The 25,000-nt window shown below is 38.5% G+C and overlaps 2 protein-coding genes across 4 annotated transcripts in view; one reads left to right on the top strand and one right to left on the bottom strand.

The window, feature by feature from the left end:
• cux2b (cut-like homeobox 2b) overlaps positions 1 to 16,239 on the bottom strand; it is a 155,188-nt gene extending 138,949 nt beyond the window's left edge. Inside the window, exon 1 of the mRNA XM_084388778.1 lies at positions 16,059 to 16,239. Within this exon, the coding sequence (XP_084244904.1) occupies positions 16,059 to 16,121 (63 nt within the window). The 5' untranslated portion in view covers positions 16,122 to 16,239. The remainder of the gene's footprint in view (positions 1 to 16,058) is intronic.
• Positions 4,881 to 25,000, top strand: part of myl2b (myosin, light chain 2b, regulatory, cardiac, slow) — a gene marked incomplete at its 5' end in the record, with an annotated part of 26,297 nt that continues 6,177 nt past the window's right edge. The window contains 2 exons of one of the 3 annotated variants that reach the window (XM_084388783.1): positions 4,881 to 4,894; positions 23,742 to 23,831. In XM_084388783.1, coding sequence (XP_084244909.1) covers positions 23,796 to 23,831 — 36 coding nt within the window. Of the gene's footprint in view, positions 4,895 to 21,109; positions 21,224 to 23,729; positions 23,832 to 25,000 lie in introns of those variants that run through there. The other 2 variants (XM_084388782.1, XM_084388781.1) reach the window with 2 other exon arrangements.

The following is a 25,000-nucleotide window of genomic DNA, read 5'->3' as shown; positions in this document are numbered from 1 at the left end:
GGTCAAATTGCCTTTTGAATGGGAGAGCTTGGGGCACGACTATGATAGCATCAAAAATCACTATTTTTAAGACACAAAGAAGGCTCGACACAACATGAAACTTTGCTCGAAGTCTCACCAGGGGCTCTCCACACGTACTCCAGCATTGAGAACATTGTTTGTGTTCACAGAGTTTACTAAAATGAAAGGTTTTGAACAACTCACCGTAGCTGTTTGTCAGTCAAAAATAGTCGATCTCCGAATGCAACGTAACAGGGAGGAGAGTAAAGATGGAAAGCTCCTAACGCTTAGTTCCATATAAATTCACGGATAATTTGTTGTTTTGGCGTTAGTGAAAATCAATATTGACCTTGTATTTGAAAAAGGATCCTCATATAAGAAGCAATACTAAAATTCAGAGTCAGTTCATTCGCATTCGGAGATCGACTACTTTTGACTGACAAAATGCCGGCGGACGGAAACACAGTGAGTTGTTCAAAATCTTTCTTTTTAGTAAACTCTGTGTACACAAACAATGTTCTCAATGCTGGAGTTCATGTGTAGAGCCCCTGGTGACACTTCGAGCAAAGTTTTATGTTGTGTCGAGCCTTCTTTGTGTCTTAAAAATAGCGATTTTGATGCTATCATAGTCGTGCCCCGAGCACTCCCACTCAAAAGGCAATTTGACCAAAAACGAAAATACGGTCAAACTTAAAAGTGGTGTTTCCATCCTAATCATGCTTTTAAATGAAAGTTCGCCTCAGTTAGATTAACAAAAAGACCCTAGGTTGCATTTTGGCGAGAGTTGCGCTTTAATGGGGTCCCTCGCAACACTGAACATGAGAGTGAGAAAATCATGACAATTTAGGGGTGAACCATCCCTTTAAAGTTTTGCAAACAATTTACATGAATTCACTTTGCTTGCGTTTGATGAATGAAACTCAATGTGTGAAACAGTATGCAGTGCTAAACACTTCACACAGTAGTACACAAACAAAGTCTCAAACAGTACACGTTCTCATACAAAACCAGTTATATGTACGTTTGAGTAAAATTAACATATTTGTTTCACTCTAGAAACTACTGACAACATTTCTTCCAAATGTCAAGTAAAACAATGTCATTTAGTGCATTTATTTGCAGAAAATGACAACTAGTCAATAACAAAAAAAGATGCCATGGTTTCCGACCTTGAATAATTCAAAGAAAACTGTTTTATATTCCTATTAAAACACACAACATTAATGTTTTAACTTCAGAAGAGTTCAGAAATCAATAGTTCAGATCCTCTCATGGCCATGACAATCTCCAGACCTGTGATTGGAAATCAGGGTTATTCCGCCAAATATTGCTTTCTGACCTCTTCAGTTAAAATATTAGTAGCGTATCGTTTAAAAATTTATATAAAAGAGTTGTCTTTGAATTGTTCGAGGTCTGAAAACATGGCATCTTTTTTAGCAATTTTGACCAGTCATTTTCTGCAAATAAATGCTCTAAATGACAATATTCCTATTTAAAAATGGGAAGAAATGTTGTCAGTAATTTATAGAATAAAACAAAAATGTCTATTTTACTCAAACACGTACATATAAATAGTAAATCCAGAGAAACTGCTTATTTTACTTATTTGGTTTTACCAGTTATGATAAGACTTGAATTGCAATGACTACTATAACTGCATGTATGCATATGACGCTGATATTATGCATTTTAATGAATAAAGAGAAAATTTATAATTTAATTATAAATATTGTGTCATATTGTATGTTGAAAATAAAAATGTGTTCTTTCTATCGCTGCCAGGTTAGTCTTGTATTGTAATGATTTATGACTGCTGTGTGCCTAATGATGATAATATAACGCTTTTTAATGAATGACGGTAAAAAAAATGCATTTAATTTTAATGAATTAAATATGTATTAAATTACAATTAAGTTTTTAGTGGACTCTTAAATGTAGTTTTATGCGCCCTGCAGTGACGAGTAATTTGCAGCTAATAGAGATAGATATTCGCGCTCTCTTTTTTCCCCACAGTAAAGCACATTCCACAAACTATGTGATCCTACAGTTTACTAGCGATATAACACCGAATACAGAACAGTTATTCACAAGACCAACGTGCTAATCCACAAGAAACTGGTTGACGTAAACTGTAACCGACTGTCAGAAAACTTTACACGATTTAAAGCCATTACAGGATAGGCTGAGATGCCTCACGTGATCAAAGTTAGCTTTCTCCAATGGTGAGAGATACAGACCCTCTCATCTCCCTATAATAAGACAATCTCTTGTTTAACTTCAAAAGCCTGTACAACGGCTACTGCGATCAAGTATAGGAATACCTACAAGTACAGAGAGAGAGGCCTTTAAAGGGAACATGGTGTTTCCATGGACGGATCAGAGCAGTTTCTGGAGAGCAAGAACCCGTCATAACGACCCTCATCTCACATTTACACCCTTCGGTTCGGCCCGAGGGAAAGCGGTCGCCTCATGCCCTCTCCAGCAAGGCCTGCAGCAGCGTTTAGCAAAACCTGCTGCTCTCGATAGGGGCACAGAGACGGAGAACGAATGGAGAGAGAGAGAGGAAGAAGAGAAAGAGAGGGGGTCCCTAGAGGGCTGAACAATCAGACAATTTCAAGATCACGAAGCATTAAACCAATCCCGGCAGGGTACACTAATTAAACAGCCGGGCCCAGCACCGCCAACCAATCCCCACAGAGCAATTAAATCCATCCCCTCTAAAACACTGTGGAACCTGTCTGGGGAAAACCACGGAGAGAAAGCGAGAAGAAAAAACATAAAATTCATCTGGAGAGAGCGGGAGAGGGGGATAGAGGGGGAATGCAGTAAGCTACTAACAAGGGGAATTGAACGGGAACGATTCAATTCGATGCTTTGTTCTTTTTTGTCTTTATTTTTTAATTACTACATTCAAGAAATGCCCCAAAAACGGTCTTTACTTGGGGGCCCCGGGACCACTGTTGTCATGACCCCCCCCCCCCCCCTCCGCGTAAATTCATATTAAAGAGTTCAGGAAATGCTTCCAGATTTGGAAAGGAAGAACAACTGCCTGGAGCTCCTTAATAAACCGGCGGAGATGATCACGGTGTCATCCAGCACAATCTATTCACCGGCGCACTGATCAAAATCATCCCGGAATGAAAAACGACTCCATCATCCGTCAAAGAGCTCCTGGGCGACTCCGGATAACTTCCCAAATCCAAATTACATTGGAAAAGTGCGCATAATAACGTCACTATCATCAAAGATCACATTTGTAATCCACATCAACTTCGTGTTTCTTGCGATACGCTTCACGAAACTGCGCTGAAGAAGAAAGACACAAAGAAGACAATATTTGGTGGTTAGTTTGTTAAACCTGCATTCAAACAAGATTTGAAACGTTATAACTAATTACTCAATAAGAGAAGTGAAGGCAGGCTAAGGAAAGGGATCTCTGAGAGCGTTTGGTCTGCGGTGTGTACGTGTGTGTGTGTGTGGCCCTGTGTGACTGTATCTAAACTGCCCTTTGGCGTGTTGAGGCGTCCCACTGGTTCCAGTCAGAGCTGATTTTCTCCATTTCTCTCTGAGGCCGTTATGTAAACACTAGAAGTGACAATTCAAAATAGGCGACAGACTACGGAAAAACTGCATTTAGATTTGCTTAGCATGGAAGCACACGCATTGCATGCAAATCTAATGCCCACACCAAGCTACCAAACATGCAAGAAATGTGATTTTCTTTATAAAAATTACTTTAGCGCATGCCATGGTGCTTTGATTTATACTGTGATGTTGAACATTTGCCATTTAAACTACCGTTCAAAAGTTGTTAAATGTTGAATTATTATTATGAAAGATGTTTCTTCTGCTCACCAAGGCTGCATTTATTTAATCAAGCATACAGTAAAACAGTAATATTGTGAAATATTACAATTTAAAACGACTTTTTTTTTATTTGAATATATTTTTAAATGTAATTTATTCCTGTGATCAAAGCTGAATTTTCAGCATCATTACTCCAGTCTTCAGTGTCACATGATTTGCTGCTCAAGAAAGACATTTCTGATTATTATCAGTGTTGAAAACAGTTGTGCTGCTTCATATTTTTGTGGACACAATGATACAATGGTGAAATAATTCAATAATCAAGACTTAAGTGTCTCTATAATAGATTCTATCTTATGCACGTATATAAAATTTCAGGTGTGCGAGGTTAATTGATAATGAAAATCAGGACAATACTCATGCAATACATGCGACCACGGTTAAAGGGCCAGATTTACTAACAGTTTGCTCCAGCGCAAACCCTATTTTGGCGTTAAAAAACGACTGTCAGGATTTACTAAAGACTAATGAGCGCTGAAAAGGCGTGGACAGGGTTATTTTTGCGGCTGGCCTTATTGCATATGTAGGAGTTTCCCTTTTTTAGATGCAGAATTTATGAGAGGAGACTATTTCAATGAATCATGCAACGGTGATTTACTAAGGTTTGCGCTAGTCAAGTTATTGGTATTTGCGTCATAATTTACAACCCAAAAAATAAACCAGACGCTGATCTTGGTAGATTGTGTTGGTCATTATGGAAATGATCCGGCTGCGTCTGTGTTCTTTAGAATTGCGCCCTCACATTAATTTGCCCTGTTTAGTAAATCTGGCCCATTATCTCTTCTGGCACATTGCCACGGTGTTGCTATGCGGTTACCAAGGTATTCAGGGTGGTTGCTAGGTGATTTCGTATTGGTCTGGTGTGAAAACAGTCCTGCAACCTCAAATCTCTGTGATCTTCTGATTTCTAGATATGGATCGGGTCCTTCAATGTGCATCTGAGGGCTTTTATTTTTCACCGGATTTCTCATCCAGCAAGTGAAATTCATAAGACTGATCACAAAGTACACCAAAACCCTCACCCAAAGTATGAACACTAGTGTTTAGCAAGGGAAATCATCACTATTAAAGGTTGATTGGTGCTGTTGTGAACTATATTGTGTTGGAATGATACAGGGACATTTATAATGGGTGGGAAGGGTGAAAAAACACATTACACGTGCAGAGGCTTGCACACAAACACACACACACACACACACACACGGGGTCTCCTTTATCCCTGAAGGGCAGAATGGACAATAGAGACCTGAATTATGGCGACTGAAGAACTGGCTGATATAAAAGCGGCACAGAGAGAGAGCAGAAGAAGAAGAATGGAGGGGATTCAATAAGGCCTCTGTAAAATGAACAAGAAAGGCCGTTGCTCAATACATCTGCCATCAGACAGTCAAAACAAATAAAGAGGGCCGGCGTACAGGTACACAGCTCAATATGGCCTCACTCGCTCTGGCTTCGGCTGCCAGCAGGGAGAAGAAGACACCGCTATATACTCCAACAGATGAGCCATTAGCTCTCTCTCTCTCACAATCCGGTTTATAGGGCCGCTGTCGGGTTTAGCCGGACTTTACCTCGCTGGTGCGGTAGACTAATGTCTCCCCGAAGTTTTGTTAAAACCTCATTATTTACTGAAGTGCCGAGACCATCGCCGTCCCCGAGAGTGAGCGCAACGGGTATTAATATGAAAATGCAGAGATTCATTGCCATGACGAACTATCAGACTCCAGCTCGGATCGATGGGGGAAAAAATTGAGGATCGGTGCTTTTGGGACGTCGTTAAGGATTTAGAGGAGGAACCGGCTTAAACCGGAAGTGTCTGTCACAGTTTAGCCGTGTGTGTGTGTGTGTGTGTGTGTGTGTGGCGCGTGCCTCAAACACACGCGTGAGGGTCAGCGGAGATGCAAATCTCCTTACGTGTGGCGCTTATGACTAATTCATGCAGCTTCGAGTGATGGCCAATTCACAAATAAATCGTTCTGCTGAGCTGATTCTTTTTAATGATCCAGTTCAGCTGATTTGCAAAACATGCTGAAGTTTAATACTTAGGATTAGGGGTTTCGAAAATATTGTTAACAAGAACAACAACAGATTAATAATTATTCTGATTAATAAACAACAGAAAGTGGCATTACCTATGCAACCTATATAGAAAACAACCTCATATAAGCAGGAATAATCAGTCATTTTACTACAAAAGTTTAATGTAAAATGTCATTCTTTTGATTCCAATTCCAAAGAATCAGTATTTTTGAACATTCAACTGATTCATATTTACGATTACATTGAAACGATTCACAAATATGCTGAATTTTAATACTTCTATATACTGACAACAACATACTAATACAAAGGGTTTTGAATATATTGTTATCAGCAACAAGATTCTTAAGAATATTATGTTTTTTAGCACGTTTTTTAATGTTTAGAACAATAAAAATAACCGAATATGACACCCTATTACACAAATAAAAAAGATAACCTAAAATAAACAGGAATAATCAGCAATTTTATTAAAAAAAAAACAATTAAATGCAATTTAAAAGAACCGATTCACTGAAACAAAGGCTGAATCTAAAATCGCCTCCTAAACCCTACGTTAGTTAGTCCACTAATACAGTTCACTAGTTATCAATATCAGTTGTACACTCGTTATTGCGGTGCAATTTGGGATTGAATGAGTGCACTCGATAACGTCCACTACAAATGGCTGTCCGCTCATATAATGCCCCTATTTGAGGGTATATTTGAGGGTAATTCGACAAAACGAATCAAACTGCTCAATGCAAAACCTGCAGAAATGATTCAAGCTATTATGGGCGCTCCTAAGCGGTTACTAAGGTGTAGTGGGAGGTTGCTAGGAAGAGTCTTACTTGTCCAAAGAGTAAACAAACTGGCCAAATGTTAATTACTTCAGTTTAAGACACACTCGTGCAACACAGTGCTAGTGAGACACTGGCTTTGTGTAGTTAAAGATTTAAGCTACCAATGTAGCAACTATCAAAGCACATGCACAAAGGGTTAATCCAGGGAGCAGTGCAGGAGAATGGGGGAAAATAAGTGTGGACAGGTATGAAAATCGAGCCCTAGGAGGGTCACAGCGATTAAGGGGCTGTTTTATGACAGACCGGCTCTCTCGCTCGGTGAATAGGCACCCGGCGTCGAGCAAAAACCGGTTTATCATTCCTCTCCGCACGCTGAAGTATCCGCTTTGAAGTCTCGAGCGCTAATTCTACAGAGGAAGGTTAAACTGCTTAAATCTTGAGTCAGTTTCACTTCTCCTCTAATGTTGTCGGCTGAGCGGGAGGGGAACGTGACTCTGAGATCTTCACAACTCAATTTGCCGACACGTAAAAGCCTTTTCTCGACGCTTTTCTCTCCTCTTTGTTTCCTCTGCCAAAGGTTCACAGAGAGAGATGGAATTTCCATTCTGCCAGTCTGATGGATAAGAGATTGTTCTAGGCAGCTTTTTTTGTGTGAAAGGTGAGACATTAGGGTGCACACTTATGAAAATGTTTGTTTCTCAGCACAGACGGAAGCTCTCTGTGGTTAATACGAGTTCATAATTGCCTAATTCGACACAGACTAGCTTTTCTAAACTATCTAATGACGGTCAGCGCAAACACGCGCACATATACGAGCCGATTTCATTACTTTACGATTCACGTGCCTAATGGCCTCGCACATGCACATGCACAAACACACCATTAATATGCGTCGGGACTCCAAACTGTGAGCAAAATGTCACAAAAACCATTAAACCATTTAAATCCGTTATGATGTTTCTTGAGTTGTTTTGAAGCACAAATGAGTAAGTTCTCATCTAAATTATCAATGAAACACATTCAGAAATCAGTCCTGAACTTACGCCCTGTTTACTCCTCGGATCACAAGTGGACGATGCTAAATAAAGGTGTAATAAAGGCCTTCTGACCTAATGCCTAAACATTATGGGAAATGCACTAGAAAGACGTGATTCAAACTTTGTCGGCTGCATACGAAAAACATACCAAGTAGGGGTTTAACAGACAAATCGACTAGTCAACTTTAATGCTCCGCCATGATGCTTTAAGCTTGACGTCGACGGCATATAGAAGGTGCATCAGGATAAGAAATCTTTGAAGTCCAATTTTACGTTTCAGTTAAAATGACAAATAAATGCATACTCAGAGAGCGCTCCACAAGATGTGTTTGATTATACCATCTAGATGCTCAAAATTGAAACCTCAACCGAGGTTGTACTATTTAAGTAAGCCATAACGAGCCGTACCATGCAGTGGAAAAGCACCATAACACACACTTCGGCGTGGTGTTGTGGCTGTCAGAGCAGAAAGTGTTCATATGTAAATTGCGCAAGCTTATTTTGTCCAATAGATCAAAAGATCTGGGGAAAAAAAAACATACATTTAGCTGCTCATAGACCCTCCCCTCGAAGAAATCAGGACAGAAGTGAACATGAACAAGAGAGAAGGATTAAAACACCAGGAGTAAACAGGAGTCACCCTCGTCTACTTCTGATCCGATCGACCAAAACGCATCTTAATATCAGGAGTGAACAGGACCTTACAATGTACGTAGTGGATCTTCTAACAATGGCGAAGATTAAAGGTATAGTGGAGGATTTTCTTTTTCCGGGTGGATCATCAAGACTATTGGTCCTCCTAGTTGTCAATCATTCTGGTGATATGTTTAGGTAAGGCCGTCGTATACGTGCTCGTCCCTAGGTAGTTTTCGCTTTCTGCACATGCGCACTTTCAGGTGTACGTTATATGTGTGGTGAGCTACGGTTTCAGCCATTCATTGAAGCTCGCCGTTCTCACCGGGTTTTTTCAAAATGTCTGAGGGTCGCAAGAGGAAAAAGTGTCTACGAATTGTATGACAAGAAGAGAAAGGCCTCTTAAGAAAGAAACAAGACCAGAGTGTTTTGGGGAGAATATTTCACACGCTGGCGTGTGCTAAAAGCACAGGTTGGGCTTCCCATGCCTCAGTCGCGAAGTTTCTACCCGACAGGTAAAGTTTGGCATGCTATTTGAAGAAATCCATTTAAAATCACTGCTAGTAAAGGTTAATGTAAGCTATGATTAGCGATGCTAGCCCTGGCACAAAGTCACGCACTAGGCTCGTGCATGCTCTCTCGTGCACACGTTTAATAGGCGTTACCTCTCGGAAGCAGGTAGAGTGTTGCGCATGTGCATTTTTTCAAGTGGAGAGGGCGGATCTTTTCTAAAATTCGGGAAAATCCTCCACTATACCTTTAACTTTAAAGAGTTTGATGCATCTCACTGTGGAGCTCCAGAAGATCACGACAGAACGTGGGAGTTTCTTCATTTAATTCACGTGTATACCTATTAAAGCATCATATTTTATTGTCATGCGTAAGTGCAGCATAAACTGTCTGTAGTTTTGTTGTGCTGCCAGCTAGTAAACGTTGCTGAGTTTTCCTCTCGACAACAGCGTTTTATCCCTGCAAATCCGTGCGCCTTGCAGAATATCTCTAAACCGTTTCCAGATCCAGCACATTTGACAGCAACAATAACAGCAATAAACACTGATCCCCCCACCCCACCCCCCACCACACACACACACACACACACATGAATGAGTACAGAGTTGAAATGAGTCTTTTTCACGGCCAATTGGTGATGGTTGGGGAAAAGCTCTGAGCAAACTACAACAGGAGGAGGCCACACACGCACAGAGGAGTGATGGCACTGTTTGACAATATTACCGTCGTGTTTTGCAGAGTAAAGATGACATGCAAAGTCATGCAAAACACAACCCTTGAGACACTGGACCCAAATTAAACGAGCTAAACAACCACAAGACCGATGCTACACTAGAAGGTGACGTGTGTCATTTTTGCACCACAATGGACCCTTTTCAACTCAATTCACGTTTATTTGTAAAGCGCTTTTCACAATATCGTTTCAAAGCAGATTTCCAGAAAATGCATGTGTCTACATTACAATACAAGAGTGGTGACGGTCCAAGTGAAGTATTTCAGCAATGCACATATACAAATGATGCAGTTAACTAACATCCTGTATAGGCAGAAACAATGAGCTCATTCAAGCTATTATAACAAGTTGTGAGCCTAATGATTACAATATATAGAAAATTTAGCAGTGGTGCATGTTGATTCAGAGTTTGCATCATCTGAAGTCCCTCGTTTTCACATTTCCAGGGTTCTCAGAAACTGAAGTCGTCACAGTTGGGTAAACTTCTATAGTGGTGAACGCTCGGAAACTACAACAAATAGAATTTTTGGCGATCCCAATCTCCCCAATAGCAAAAGACAAAATCCACAATAGCATTTCTATCACTTTCGATTATTGATTACATTGGTCAGAAGAAAGAAAGATCATCCCTCAGCTTTTGTATTAGAAACAATCACACAGCAGCACAGTGTTATGAATGGACATTCAATTGTTTAAAAATGCAACTATAAAAAAAACGTTGCCAGATTTACAATCTGTGAAGAAGCATCATAACAGTCTGTGAAAAGTGTCCAAGGTTTCCAAACAAGATTACCAAACACTCCTTCCGCCCCAAACCCGCCATGACTATCTATTTTGCATGAACTCACAAAACAGAGGAAATCTTCATGAAGTCAACCTATGCTTTGTTGCATTATGAATTAAGTACAGTGCGCATCGCAAGTGTTTGTCCACGGTCAGTTTTCTCTTTCAGGTCAACTAAGGTCATGACAGAGCAACTATTTGAAGAGAAATTCTGTCATTATTTACTCAACTATCCCGTATATACAACAGGACTGCATTCTTGAAATGCATTGGGGATGTACTGTATGTGTACAGTTATAGACGCCTTATAGCCTCTGCACATTAAACTGGGAAAGGAGAAAGTTTTTAAACAATGCACTTTTGCAGCTAAAATATGACATGAAAGACAAACTAGAACAAATATACAGAAATAAACAGTCCTTGTTTTATATTTTAGGTTACGACACTGAAATCCAACTTTTAAAATTCGCATATTTCATCAGCTTCCATATTGGTCACCAATGCTCTGCACTCTGGGACAAAAGAGGACAGTCTGTTTTGCACAGGGATCTTGTTAGCCTGCTCCCTATTGGTCAGATCTGTCCTAAAAGAGACTAGCGGGGACCTTTTGGCCTGTCCTTTCCGTGAGCGCCCATGGAAATGCCATCTGGCTGGTGTGAATTATTACCACGGCAACGGCCATGTGACCTGAGACCAGTGGAAACCAAGGTCACCAAAACCTGTAGCCCATCTATTTCTGTGTCATCTCTTTTATATGAGGTTAGAAGAACCCGGCGTTCGTTCTTGCGAGGACATGTCCGATCACTTAGGAGACAGATTTAATGAGAGACATTATTCGGCGTCGTTCTCATCTTCAGTTCAAAATAAGGTCATTATCATTAACAAAAGACAGAACTATAGCAGCAACTAATCATTTACTAATCTAGGAAGTTAAAAGAAATAAAAATGAGAGCTGGCAAAAAAATTATATATATATATGTCTGAAGAGTTCAGATGCAAAAGCCTCTAAGTGCCATCTGAAATTTTCTTCTAGAATGATAATTTTTATCAAGCTCCTATATTTAAATTCAATAATTTCACTTAAATGGCAATGGAGATTACCTATTAATTGTCATTTAAGTGAAATTACTGAACTTAAATATACGAGATTGATAAAAATGATCATTCTAGAAGAAAATGTCAGATGGCACTTTTGCATCTGAACTCTTCATATATATATATATATATATATATATATATATAAAAAAAATAATATTAAAATAAATGTAAACTATGAATGTACATCAAAAAGTCACTTTAATTTTTGCAGTGCCATGTTATAATTATTTTATTATTATAATAATATATTAAAACTAGTAATTCTCCAAAGATATAAAAATAATGAAAAAAATAAAAAAATTAAGTGTTATATATATATATATATATATATATATATGCTGTCAAATCGATGAATCACGATTTAGCGCATCTAACATAAACATACTGTGTATATAAATAACAAACATATATTTACAAACTTTTAATTGATTTGACAGCACTTATGATATATATATAGATATACAGATAGATGGATATAGATATACACACTTGTAGAGAAAAATATAAAAACCCTGTTGCAAAACAATTTCTCATATCAACACATGCTTCATCCATGTTCATCCATTCACTGTAACATTTTAGTGAGAGAATATCACCACAAAACACTGAGAGACACTTATCGGTATGATTTATATCAAGAGTCAAGACAAGATGTTGCCAAATATTCCCTCTTATGAACAATTCCCAATGAGACCCAAACACAAGGCTTGTTCATGAGGGAGTATCACCGAAACACCTCTGAGGATTAATGGCAATGCAGGAACTGCTGTATGAAATGATGTAATTTGAGAGCAACCAAAGCGACAGCCATAAGCCACAGACCCCAGCGAAAACATCATCTGACACGGCCAGATGCTCCGCTACAGACCAACACAGACAAAGAGGGTCATAAATCAGCTGTCAGACGCAGACACCCCCCCTCTCCTAAACTTATTCGTCCGCTGCTCAACACAAGCAGTCGCGCTTCATTCAGGGGGGTCTCGGGTTAGAGGAACAAAAAAATCATTTTCCAGGAAGAAGCGTTTGAACTTGAGGCTTTAATACACGTGAAGTTTTGGACATGTTAAAGGTGCTGCAGACCTCATTTTTCCCCACCTTTTCTCTTTCACCCGTCCTAGTCTAGGGATCTCGCTGGAGTCCAAGTTCAAGAGTGGGTGAGGGGCCCTCGGGGGACGCCAGAGACACGACGTCCCGCAGGGGCCACAGGGGAGAATAACAAAGACCATCGCAGCATGCAATAAACAGCGTCTGACTAGATTCATAAATGAGTTAACAGTGATGTCTCGTAAATATTTAAAATGTTAACATGTCCAGAATATGTATCCGTACCAGATAACGGCAAACTTAACAACTTAAGGCTTCAGACTTAAATGCTCTGAATTTCATATTTATAGCTTTGCTTCTGTTGTAACATGACGCTAAATAACTTTTAGATGGGTGTTTTGTGAGACAAACAGGTTTATAAGTAGCATCTATGTGCAATTTCATAATTAGTAGTCTTGCAACTCATTAATCAATGCATTTTTAAACTCAATCAGTGCAAAATGCAAGAGACCCATGTGGAATGATAAAAAAATGACTATTGCAACGACAAAACGTTCAAAATGTTGTTTTGAAAGAAGTCTCTTCTGCTCACCAGACATTTATTTGATCAAAAATACGGCTAAAACACTAATATCGTGAAATAATATTACAATTTCAAATGTTTTCTACTTGAATATGTTTTAAAGTGTAATTTATTCCTGTGATCAAAGCTGAATTTTCAGCATCATTACTCCAGTCTTCAGTGTCACATGATCCTTCAGAAATCACTCTATATTAATGTCTGATTGTCAATATTGAAAACAGTCGTGCTGCGTATGGAAAGCGTGATGCATTTTTTATTTTCAGGATTCTTTGATGAACAAAAGTAAGCAAAAGCATTTATTTGAAATAGAAATATTTTGCAACATTATAAATGTCTTTACTGTCACTTTTGATCAATTTAATGCGTACTTGCTGAATAAAAACATACTGACCCTAAACTTTTGAACGAGTATTTACACATAAAATCGAAGCATCCACAAATATTTTTGCTTTCTCACATGCATTAGGTTTCAATCAATTGCTTCTACCAACTAAAATCATGCACTAGATGTGGAATGGTTCCACAAAAGATTCAATAACACAATATACTGTGGCTTCCCCCCCACACGTGAGCGCGTAATAAAATACAAGTTGCTGTGGAAGCATTTGGTGGCTGCATTCATGTGGCATTAAATATGACTCGAGCTGTCACAGGCTGCAGGTGAGAACATCAATAACCTGAACCAGGTGTGACCCAGACTAACTCCACAAACAAAGAAAAACTCTGATGTGCAAATGTGCGTGATTCATGCATGGAGCCCGGCAGATCGGTGGGAAATAACACGAGGCCCTGCGCTCACTGCTGGTGTGGTTGTCAAAGTCACTTTTACCAGCTGATTCATAATGACAGATGGATTTAGCAGATTAAACAATGTCAAGAGTTGAATGCATGCACACTGAATGAAATCTGACAACTTGTTCAGGATTTAAAACCAAAAGATCAGCTAATTCACAGAAACCCTTTGTCCTGTCCTCTTATAGGGCCACCGTAGACAATATGAGAAACGTGACTCCTCCCCATCAAAACGTTCAATATTCAGATCAGCGATCGATCAGTGTGTTTCTCAGTGACTGATTCTTACACTTTAACATTTAATCTCCTCAATCTGGACACTCTTATGAACAGCGTTTTGATTCATCACCCCCTAGTAGACATATTCTGAGCACAATCCAGACAATAACCATCTGATATTTGTCCAGATGAGCTCTCCGTGAAAACATGTTTGCTCTCCCTGTCCATGAACAGGTTCAGGGTTTGGATAACCTCAATATGGATGTACCCGGAGCGATCTGTCCATCTGTATTCAAAATAATAAAGAATGAGAGAGACCCTCCAACAACAGCCTATGGAGCCCTTCTTTGGAAAGGCTTGAATAACAATCGGCCACACACACACACACACACACACACACACACACAGACAGATCTGATTCCTCTCCGGCTTGGCTTGGCATGCTCTTGTCATTTCTTATGTTACAGAACATCAATCATAGGGCTGAGTCTGTGCCCTTGCGCTGGCCGAGGCTGATTTACAAACATTAGCAGGGAATGCAATTACACAGTCCGAGAAGCGCGAACAGTCAGCGAGCGTTCTGGTTTTGAAGCGTCACAAGCGGTGTGGATGGAGCGTTCACACTGCGGTTGGAACGAAACCGGAGTGCACGGTTAAATACGACAGGCTGATACATTGTTTCCTGCAAAAATGCACACAAAAATACTAACAATAGCAAAGGGTCGATATGTTTTTTCAATAATTTTTATTAAAACATGACTATCTCCTCTATTGAAAAGTCTAATTAAAAGGCTTTATATGCATTCATATATATGTATATATATATATATATATATGCAAAACTTTGAAAAATGTATGAAGAATATAGAAAACGTAACAAGTTTATTTTAGAATATATATTTTTTTAAATACATACCCAACATGAACACAAAGATTGCATTTCTAATAGAATGACCCATATGTTTGAAACTAGATTTTTCAAAGATTTCTTCATTTTAATAATCTAGAACAACATTATTTGACATTGACCCTGAAATCATAAGTCAATTTGCAGGTAATGCATATCGTTAATGAATTAGGCTATACCCACACCAACATCACATGCAAGGTTAAATCTTGAACGTTTGAATACATATGTTGTAAATGTTCTTAACTAACATTTTTCAAGTCAATTTAAAGCCATTGTAAAAACATAGGCTACATCTTTAAAATAAAACTTATTTTTTCTACTTTTAATGAATTCTACTGTTAACAGCTGGCGAAGAATACATCCAAGGAGTAACATGAGCACATTGAAGTAAATATGCATTTCATAACAGGAATACTTACTATCAAGTCGTGTCATGATACATAAAGACGTCAATAATAAACTTTGCTATAACAGAAACTCTGATGGTGCGACGTTCATTACGCTCCATGTGATCATCACTGAAGCACACTAATAAAGTCAATACGCGAGTGATAGATACATACAATCAACCAACATTAAAGGTCTAAAATATATGAGCTGTTTATTTCATAAAGTCTGAGTTGAATCACAAACCGGCACTTGACAGAACGAGCCGCGCGCGCGCGCGTCACCGTTCCGTATTTCTATTAGAATAAAACGCATTAGGCTGATAAAAAGTTAAAGTCCACAACTCGGAAAGGCATTAAAAGTTTCTGTTTCCAACAAAGCTCGTGTATGAAGCGTTAAAATAGCGTTAAATGTGGTGTTAAAGCGCGTTGGTGTGCGCGAGGCTGCAGCCGCTGCTCTTGCGCGCTCCTGATCAATGATTGAACCGAACAAAAGGCAGAAGAGGATCAATTACTAATAACTATCAATGCAACACCACCATCCCGTCCCTCTAAAGTCACCAAAAGAGAAAATGCATAAAACGCAAGGTGCATTAGCCTGTATAGGATCGTGTCGTGTAAAAAAGGTGAGAAATAAGACCAACCTGAAGCCGCCGGAGATCAAATTTCTTCCAATATTGAAACATCGATCCCACATCGGCGGCCATCTTGAGCACAATATTCAAGAGCGGCTACAATAAATATATGGGCTGGATTCCCCCCGTTAAACAGCGTTGACGATTACACTCCACATGAAAAAAAAAAAAAATGTTAGGAAAATAACAGTTGTTGAAAACTAGACGGGACGCGCAGCGCGCGAGAGCCGGTAGATGCGATATGAACAGAATATAGATGCATATAGATGCATTAGTGCAGCTCCCGGGATTGCACTTGATTTTGGGTTTGGTAAAGTTATCAATACTGACGTAACGGGTTGATCAATAACGTCTGGGAAGTGGAAGGAGAACAACGAGCAACCAATGCGCATCGCCAGATGTTTGATGCGTAAAACGGTGAAATCATTACATATCATTAATGAGCCCCATTTAATGAGATTTGCAACTTTAGGTCAATAATGCGTAATGCATGCTATAATTGCAATGAATAGAATAAACACTGAATGGATGAAAGCTTTTGTGTTTGGAGTGAATATGTATTTTAATAATGTCCTTGTGAATAATGAAGTGCTGAATAGAGCCATTTATGGCACGAAGATCAGCGTGATGAAATAGTGCTGTCGCTTATTAAAAACTCTTATGGGGCTTTTTAACATGTTTTTAGTAGATGATGTAAACTGCAAAAAAATAAACAAAACAAGTTAGATGTGGTAAATATTAGTAACGCAGCATAAAATGCACAAGCTTGAACAAAAAGTGCAAGTTTAGTCAGTCAGTTTATGAGATAGAGATCCATGGAGCTGCAATTTGTGGAATTTCAATAAATACCAGGAATATTTGCTAGTTACTTATCTACAACATTCAGATTTTGTTAACGAGTGCAAATGCAAAGGTGTTTTCTCTTACACATGCTCTTCCGTGTGTTTGAATACGGTTGAATAAAAAAAAAAATGCATTCCTAGACGAAAAAAAAAAAAAGAATAAATGTTATAGTGGATTGTGTGATCAATGCATTATTGAAATTCTGAATGGACAGTTCTGTTCAAACGTTAACACGCGCTCCCTCTTGTGGAACAGGACCATATAGCCCTTCCAATGAGGACTATATTCTGACATAAATGTAGCACATTTTGTCCAAATCACATCTTTATCATTATAATAAGGTGTAACCTAAAGATGAGCATCCAGAGCCAAGATCAGATCACACAGTGGCCTTTCCCTGTAAGCAAGTTTCATCATTATATTGTGCATAATGACTATAACAAAAAAAAAAAAACTGTAATTCCTTTTTTAAATAATTTTTTAACACCGCCAACCTTTCGGTAAACCTTGTTCAGGTGATTACAAAAAAGTGATTATGTTGGTGTTTAGAAAAGGCCGTCTGACTTGTGCATCTGAAAGGCTCTGGATTACAGATATCAGTATAATAATGTCTCGAAATGAAACTGTTTAAGAGGTTAACTGCTCCGGTGGCTTGTGGACTGCGAGCAATTACCAGTGAGCACATCTGTCATTCTCCTCTTCGCTATTAAAACCAAACGCAAGTCTATTTTTAAGCAGAAATGTATTTGCACTTTGTAAGCCACCTACGGGGAATATAAAAGGTGCTTATTAAAAGTTTCTGTTTTATTGCTTTTTATTTATTGCTTCAGGGGGGAAAATAACTGCGTCAGTTTTATAAGAAAGGAATAATATATCTTGTTTTGATATGGCTCACTGTTAAATTTGAAATTTAAATCAGTTCTGATATACAAGCCTGATGCACCAACACTTATTACTTTTGTTCAAATCTAAATATGCGGACATTTTGAGGGTGCAAAGACTGTCGGATTATTGAGAACAGAACAGTGGGAGATTTTTACGAACCTCTGTAGGCAGCGGAGCAAGCTGTGAGGTTTTGTGGAAAAAAAAAATTATAATATTTTTTTTTCTGTTTAGCCTAATATCTGAGACGGAAAAATGGCACAAAATGAACATAAAAAAAACTCAACTCAAAAGGCCTCTGAATAAAGAGGTGATACAGCCATTGGCCATCTAATGAGTGCATTCGTGTGTTTGCATTGACGTTGTGTATGCAGTGGCCTTGATAGCCTACACATAAATGTTTGACTAAGCTTGGCAATAATATAATTCCAGGAATATCGGTGAGAGCTGCTGAACTCTGATATATTGATCCACTCTGGAGTGCAAAAGGCCTTGAAACAGAAGCTTGTTGAGATTGCCACCAGGTGGCTGGAATGATTTAGCATCATTATGCATCACATTACTGCTCACGACCGAAAACTAGAAAGCTTTTAATGGGGACCTATCATGCCTTTTTCAAAGTCTTGCTTTTGTTTTTGGGCTCTGGAATATGTTTTCATGCTTGAATGTTCAACACTGCATTTCATACACTGTATTTGACATTGTTGCAGCTCCTCTCTTCCCAGTTTAAATCCTCGCTAACTTCCCTCTGTCTCTTTGGCTGCATCCGAAACTTCCCTTATAGTAGGCAAAACACATAGTGTGACAAGCATGTCCGAATTCACAGTAGGCTACTCATAAAATAGAATAAAGGATTACCTACTTAGTGTGCATAAGATGGACACTTTACTATCCCATGAGGCCACAGGAGAGGATTTATGAATGGCAGTGAAGCGACACACAACTAAAGCTGATAGGTCACATGATAATGACAACATGGCGGATGTAGTACGTCCAGATTACATTCATACTACACACACTCAGACTATGCTTGGGCTGTTAAAAAAATAAATATAAACAAATATTATTAATATATTAATATCTTATATTAAATATAAAAAAAATGCTAACAAAATAAACTATAACTGTGTTAAAAAAAACAGTCAACTTAAGGTAGCGTCAATTTCTGCTGTGATGTTACAATAATGTTGCATTGTGGTCTATAAATCTGCCTGAAGTGTACATGTTGAGTAGACTTGCTCCCTCTGTCAAAATCGGGGGGTCTGTCCAAAGAATACATTTCCCTCCTCCATTTGGTCTCATGGCACTTCAGAATGACAGTGGGGATTCCCCCGAGGCGAAGTGCTTAGGGGAGTTCACGAGTGTATGTCTAAAAGTGGAGTTAAACGTCAGTAACGCTCTGCTTAGTTCCGCTCTCTATGAAGCCCCTCCTTCTGAAAAGCATAATGTGCTCTGATTGGTCGGCTGGATCAGTGTGTTGTATTAGTCAACCGCTTCCAGTGAGTTTGGGCAAATGTCACACCCCTTACCCTAACCACGTTTCAACACAATAGGGGTGTTCAACTTGAAGCGGCACTGTGCGGACCGATCAGTGTATGACATCAAAGTAGTGCAAGAGCGATTTGAGAGATGGTTCTGTATGTTTTCAAACCTCCCTCATGATACTTTGATGTCATAAACCAATCTGTCCGCACAGTGCCGCTTCGAGTCGAAGGGTGCATCTTAATCAGCTCCCTATAGTTCAGTAGTCAGGGCACTGATCAGGGAGTCGGCCATTTTAAGGATGAAATCATTCCAGGGCACGGAAACATTCACTCCCTAAAAAGTCCCACAATGCACCATGAAATCCGTCAGGAGCGTCAATCCTCGCCGTGTTCCCTTACTGGAAGCTCTAAAGCGTGAAACATAAATAACGTGAGCCAAATCCTGATGAAATGCAATAGATGGGTTTTTTTAAAATACAAACCATTATTTACAGGCGAAACTCGAAAAATTTGAATATCGTGCAAAAGTTCGTGAAAAGGTGAAACTAATATATTTAGTATATATAACTATACATATTATGCATGATTATACTTTTCAGAGGGCCGGCATTTCTGTATTTAAAATCCTTTTTTTAACTGATTTCATGTAATATTCAAATTTTCAGAGATTTTGAATTTGGTTTTTTTTAGCCATAATCATCAAAATTATAACTTTTGCACGATATTCAAATTTTTCGAGTTTCACCTGTAATTATATAAACACATCACTAGACAGGTAATGAACATTTTCTAGCTAACATTTATAGTTTATGTACGGCTGAATTGTTGCATGTGTGTTTAACAAGCAAAGTATTTTTCATTATGTACTTTAAATAACATAAACAAATGATGTCAGAAACGTATCATTGCTGCTGTTGTTCATAAAAACCAGTAGTGATGTTGTGGACATTGTTATGTCTCCGGAAATAGAGTCGTCAGTGTCCCAATGTGAAGTGAGCTAGGGACCTTAGTGCCCTTACCAGTGCCTGAACTCGTGCACACGATATATACTGATTCACGACCTAGGGAGCTGCAGGCCCCGCCCCTTTATTCAGCGTGTGCCTTGGGCGGGAATTATTTAAATGAGGAATATTGTGACGTGTTCATTCCCGGAAGAAAATGCGTAATTTTTCAGGGAGTTCAGACACTGATATAGAGAATGACTTTGTGCTTTACAGACCCTTTTCATGCTCAAACAGCAACATTACACTCGAAAGAAAGTTGAAAATAAAACCATTATAGGTCCTTTTTTAAAGCCATTCAATTGTAAATGACCACATGATCATCTTTGGAAGGGTAAACCATCTTTTCCGGTGTCAAAAAGGTGTAGTAATCTACTTTTGGTGCACACTGCAGGGTTTCAGTGTGAGAGGTCAAGCAGAGGTCACCTTTCTCCCTCCTGACAACATCAACCAGGCTAAACCTGCTTTCTGCATGTTTTATTATTCGTGTTACACGGTTTCAACGTTTAGTAGGACAGTTTGATAGTGGACGTGTGGTTGACTTCATATACATCCGCTAAAATCACCTAAAGACATCAAGACTTCCCTTTTCTTCGTCATTTGTTTAAGTTAGTGACACTTGCACATCTAAATATCCAAAAGTTGAGCTACTAGCCTGCTTGTGTCCTAAATGAACCTACAAAGACAGAGAAATGCCGCTGTCAATCACACATTCTATAGGTTTAGGAAAGTTCTAGCTGTTTTCCAACAACTGTCATCCGTTCTGTGCTGAAGCCCATTGGCTGCTGGATTAAATCCCTTAAATCAGAATTCTTATAATAACTCCTGAAGTCTATTGTTAAGCGTGGAGGATGTATTTATAGACAGTCGAGCTGGGGAATGGGCTTATATAAAATCAGCATTTCCACCCTGTCTGAAATCACTCCAGCTGCTTTGTTTCCTGAATTCAAGGGTTACGATTATGGTGAGTTTGCTTTGCATTACATTTATTCATTAATTTATTCTGTCTTAGATTTTACGCAGACACGTAACTCACTATTCTCTTGATGCGTCCAAAACGAAGATCTAATTTCTGTCTGTCTGTGTTTGAAACTAAAGTTTGAGTCTGAGCGTCTTACATCTGTCTGACTCATCCTCCGCCTCTGATGTTTTATTAAATTCACTTTCAACAAATAAATAAATGAAAAGTAAACTGTTTCTGCTCTCAAAGATAGATACAAACCTTTTCGTTACTTAAATCGAAAACAGGAGACAGGCTGTCAACATTTCATTTGCTTTAGATCACAAATGAGATCTCTTTAGTGTTTCAGTTGTTTCTTCTAGACATGAGATTAAAATGTGAGCAAATGGAGACTTCCGCTCAGTGTTTTTCTCTTATGAAAAAGACCCAAATATCTCTAAAGTTTCAGAAGAAACTGTGACCAGGTTTTGCAAAAATGTTTTATATATATATATGAAACATCATGTAATTTCATGCAGTTTTACTTATTTTCAAAGGTTTTTGCGACAAACAGCATAAATCAATCCAGAGTAAAATATTACTATATAAATATTACTATAATAGATTGTTAGGTTAGGGTTCGGATAAGTAGAATAAGTTGGCATATAGTTTGCAAAGTTAATTATTGTTAGTATGTCTAAAGTGGACTATCGAAGTGGAAACATTACTATTATTAATGTTTTAACGTCTCTTATGCTCATCAAGCCTGCATTTATTTGATCAAAAATACAGAAAAAAACAGTAATACTGTGAAATATTATTACAATTTAAAATTATGGTTTTCTATTTGAGTATACTTTAAAATATCATTTATTCATGTGATGCAAAGCTGCATTTTCAGCATTCCAAAAAATTATGAAGCATGAGCACAACTGTTTCCAACATTGATAATAACTGAGTAGCAAATCATCATATTAGAATGATTTCTGAAGGATCATGTGACACTGAAGACTGGAGTAATGATGCTGAAAATTCAGCTTTGATCACATGAATAAATTACAGTTTAAAGTATATTAAAATAGAAAACCATCCATTTAAATTGTAATAATATATCAAAATAAATAATGTTTTTTAAGGAATTTTTGAGACGATTAGATACATAAATGAAACATAAATAAGAGCTCTGGACCTTATTTAGCTCTGGATTGATTTATGCCGTTTATGGCGAAAACCTTTTAAAATACTTCAGTATAAAGCGTCATGATGTCTCATGCTTCAGCCCTGGCCTCGTGCGCAGCACAACTGTTGAGATGTAATCCACAGAAGGCCGACGAGCAGCTGTCGGGCCGCGATGTCATCGAGCAGAAACGCATCCCACAATGTTTCCCAAATTCTGTGGCAGGAATGTAAATAGTTGCGATTAATCCCTGTCTTGGTGGGATTACCTATCAACAGGCTCAAAGATGAGGCTGTCAACAGTCAGCGCCAGTGTGTAATCCCACATCTGATCCACTGGCTGACTTCTCTCTCACTCTCTCTCTCTCTCTCTGAGCTAATTATACATCCAGCAGGGCACCAAACCTCTCCATTCTCAAACTCACATCATTACTCAGATTTAGCTCTATCATTGCTCAGGAGAACTTTCAATCTTACATCAACTCACCTAAAACTCCCTACGAGAAATGGAAATCCATGTAAGATGAATGTGGACATCATCAGCTCAGTTCATTTGAGTTAGTAGCCTACACTGAGACAATGTTGAGAGGAGAAACACCAGAGAAGTGGGAGACATCAGCATAAGTCTTCATTTAAACAGTTGTGATACTAAAGTCAACATTATACTGCATTTGCAACCCATTTTACTGGCAAACTTGGGGACTGTAAGATTTGTAAAAATGTTTTCTGCTCACCAAGGCTGCATTTATTTGTTCAAAAACACTAAACAGTAATATTGTGAAATTTTATAATTTTTTTAAATAACTCTTTTTATTCTTTCGTAACTTTATCACTTGATCAATTTAATGAATCCTTTCTGAATTAAAGTATTAAGATCTTTCCAAAATAAGAACTACAAAATTGGGTCACACTTTAGATTACGGTCCAATGCTCACTATTAACTAACTATGACTTTTGCCTCAATAAACTACCAATTACTGTAAATTAGTAAAGTAGTTGTTACATTTAGGTATTGGGAAGGATTAAAGGTTGTAGAATATGATCATGCAGAATAAGGCATTAATATGTGCTTTATAAAACAGCCAATATCCTAGTGATATGCATGCTAATAAGCAAATAGTTAATAGTGAGAATTGGACCCTAAACTAAAGTGTGAACAAAACTTGTAGTGACCCCAAACTTTTGAATGGTAGAGAGTTTTAGTGAAACAGGAAAAGGGATCTCAGTCATTTCACTGGGTTGTTAAAGCAAGTTATTCCACTTTTTGAAGTTATTCCTGGAATTAAGCGCACTTATGAGATGACACAAGCCAATGTGTACTTGTATTTAACCAGTCAAAAGTACTGTGTGTAATATGTTGTTGCAGGCACCCAAAAAGGCAAAGAAGCGGGCAGAAGGAGCCAACTCAAATGTCTTCTCCATGTTTGAACAAGCACAGATCCAGGAGTTCAAAGAGGTACAAACCAAGTGCTCGTTTGACTCTAATTGCTATGACAATCGTCTTTATCCCGACTCTTTCACTGTGATATTGAGCGGCGACATTCCCGTATGTGACTTCAATATGTCAGTGTTCATCATCGCTAGTGAATAATTCAGAATGTGTCAGTAACGATTAGCACAGTGGAGTGATTTACACCCTGAACACACACACACACACACACACACACCAACCTGCTGTCAAGCCCCTGAAGTTTGCATGGAAAATGCAGCAGGACAGACGTTGTCTCTGGTCTCAAAGCGGCTGTGAAAAGATCAGGACAAACAGGATAAGCATGACGCTGATCCGAGATGGCAGTGATGAAAACGTGCAGACAATTGCTAGCAGTCTCTCTCTCTTTCAGTCCGTCTCTCTCGCACATATCACAAACACACACAAAGACACTGAATTACAGGACCTATAAATATACAAACACCGGGAGTTTTGCGGAACAAGATGCATTAGCCTACAAAATATAAAGCACCGTGACAAGGGGTTTGGAGGGATCTGACCTCTAATTAAAGAATTAATTCACCTAAAAATGTGTTCCAAACATTCCAAACTTGAATGTTATTTTTTCTGTGGAACACAAAAATGGTTAATTAAGAACTTTCACGCTCCACAAAAAAAACCCATAAAATTATCCTTAAAGGGGTGGTTGAATATGATTTGACTTTTCTAACTTTAGTTAGTGTGTAATGTTGCTGTTTGGGCATAAACAACATCTGCAAAGTTACAACGCTCAAAGTTCAAAGCAAAGGGAGATATTTGCTTTTAAAGTAATCGCTTTTTAAGGACTACAACAAACGGCTGGTAACATTCCTCCAGGGTTAGTGACATCACCAAACCCTAGAATTTACATAAACCCCGCCCCCTGAACACGATTTATAGATTATCAAGACAGAATATGCTAATCAATGAGTAGAAGATAACTACACATCAGGTACATAAATTCATCAACTAACCATTCAGAAATGTCCTGTTGCTTCTACATGTTGTCACTTCTTCTTGAGTCTCTCCATCATTGTCTGAATACGATTTAAACATAAAAGACTAAAAGTTTTTGAATTTTTCAGTGCATGTCTGTGTGAGTGCGAGCTGTTGAAGCTCCGCCCCCTGTGCCGGGAGCAGCAGCTCATTTGCATTTA

The sequence above is a fragment of the Rutilus rutilus genome (assembly GCF_951802725.1).
Source record: "Rutilus rutilus genome assembly, chromosome: 19".
Taxonomy (NCBI): domain Eukaryota; kingdom Metazoa; phylum Chordata; class Actinopteri; order Cypriniformes; family Leuciscidae; genus Rutilus; species Rutilus rutilus.
This window is presented reverse-complemented; position numbering and strand designations above follow the sequence as displayed.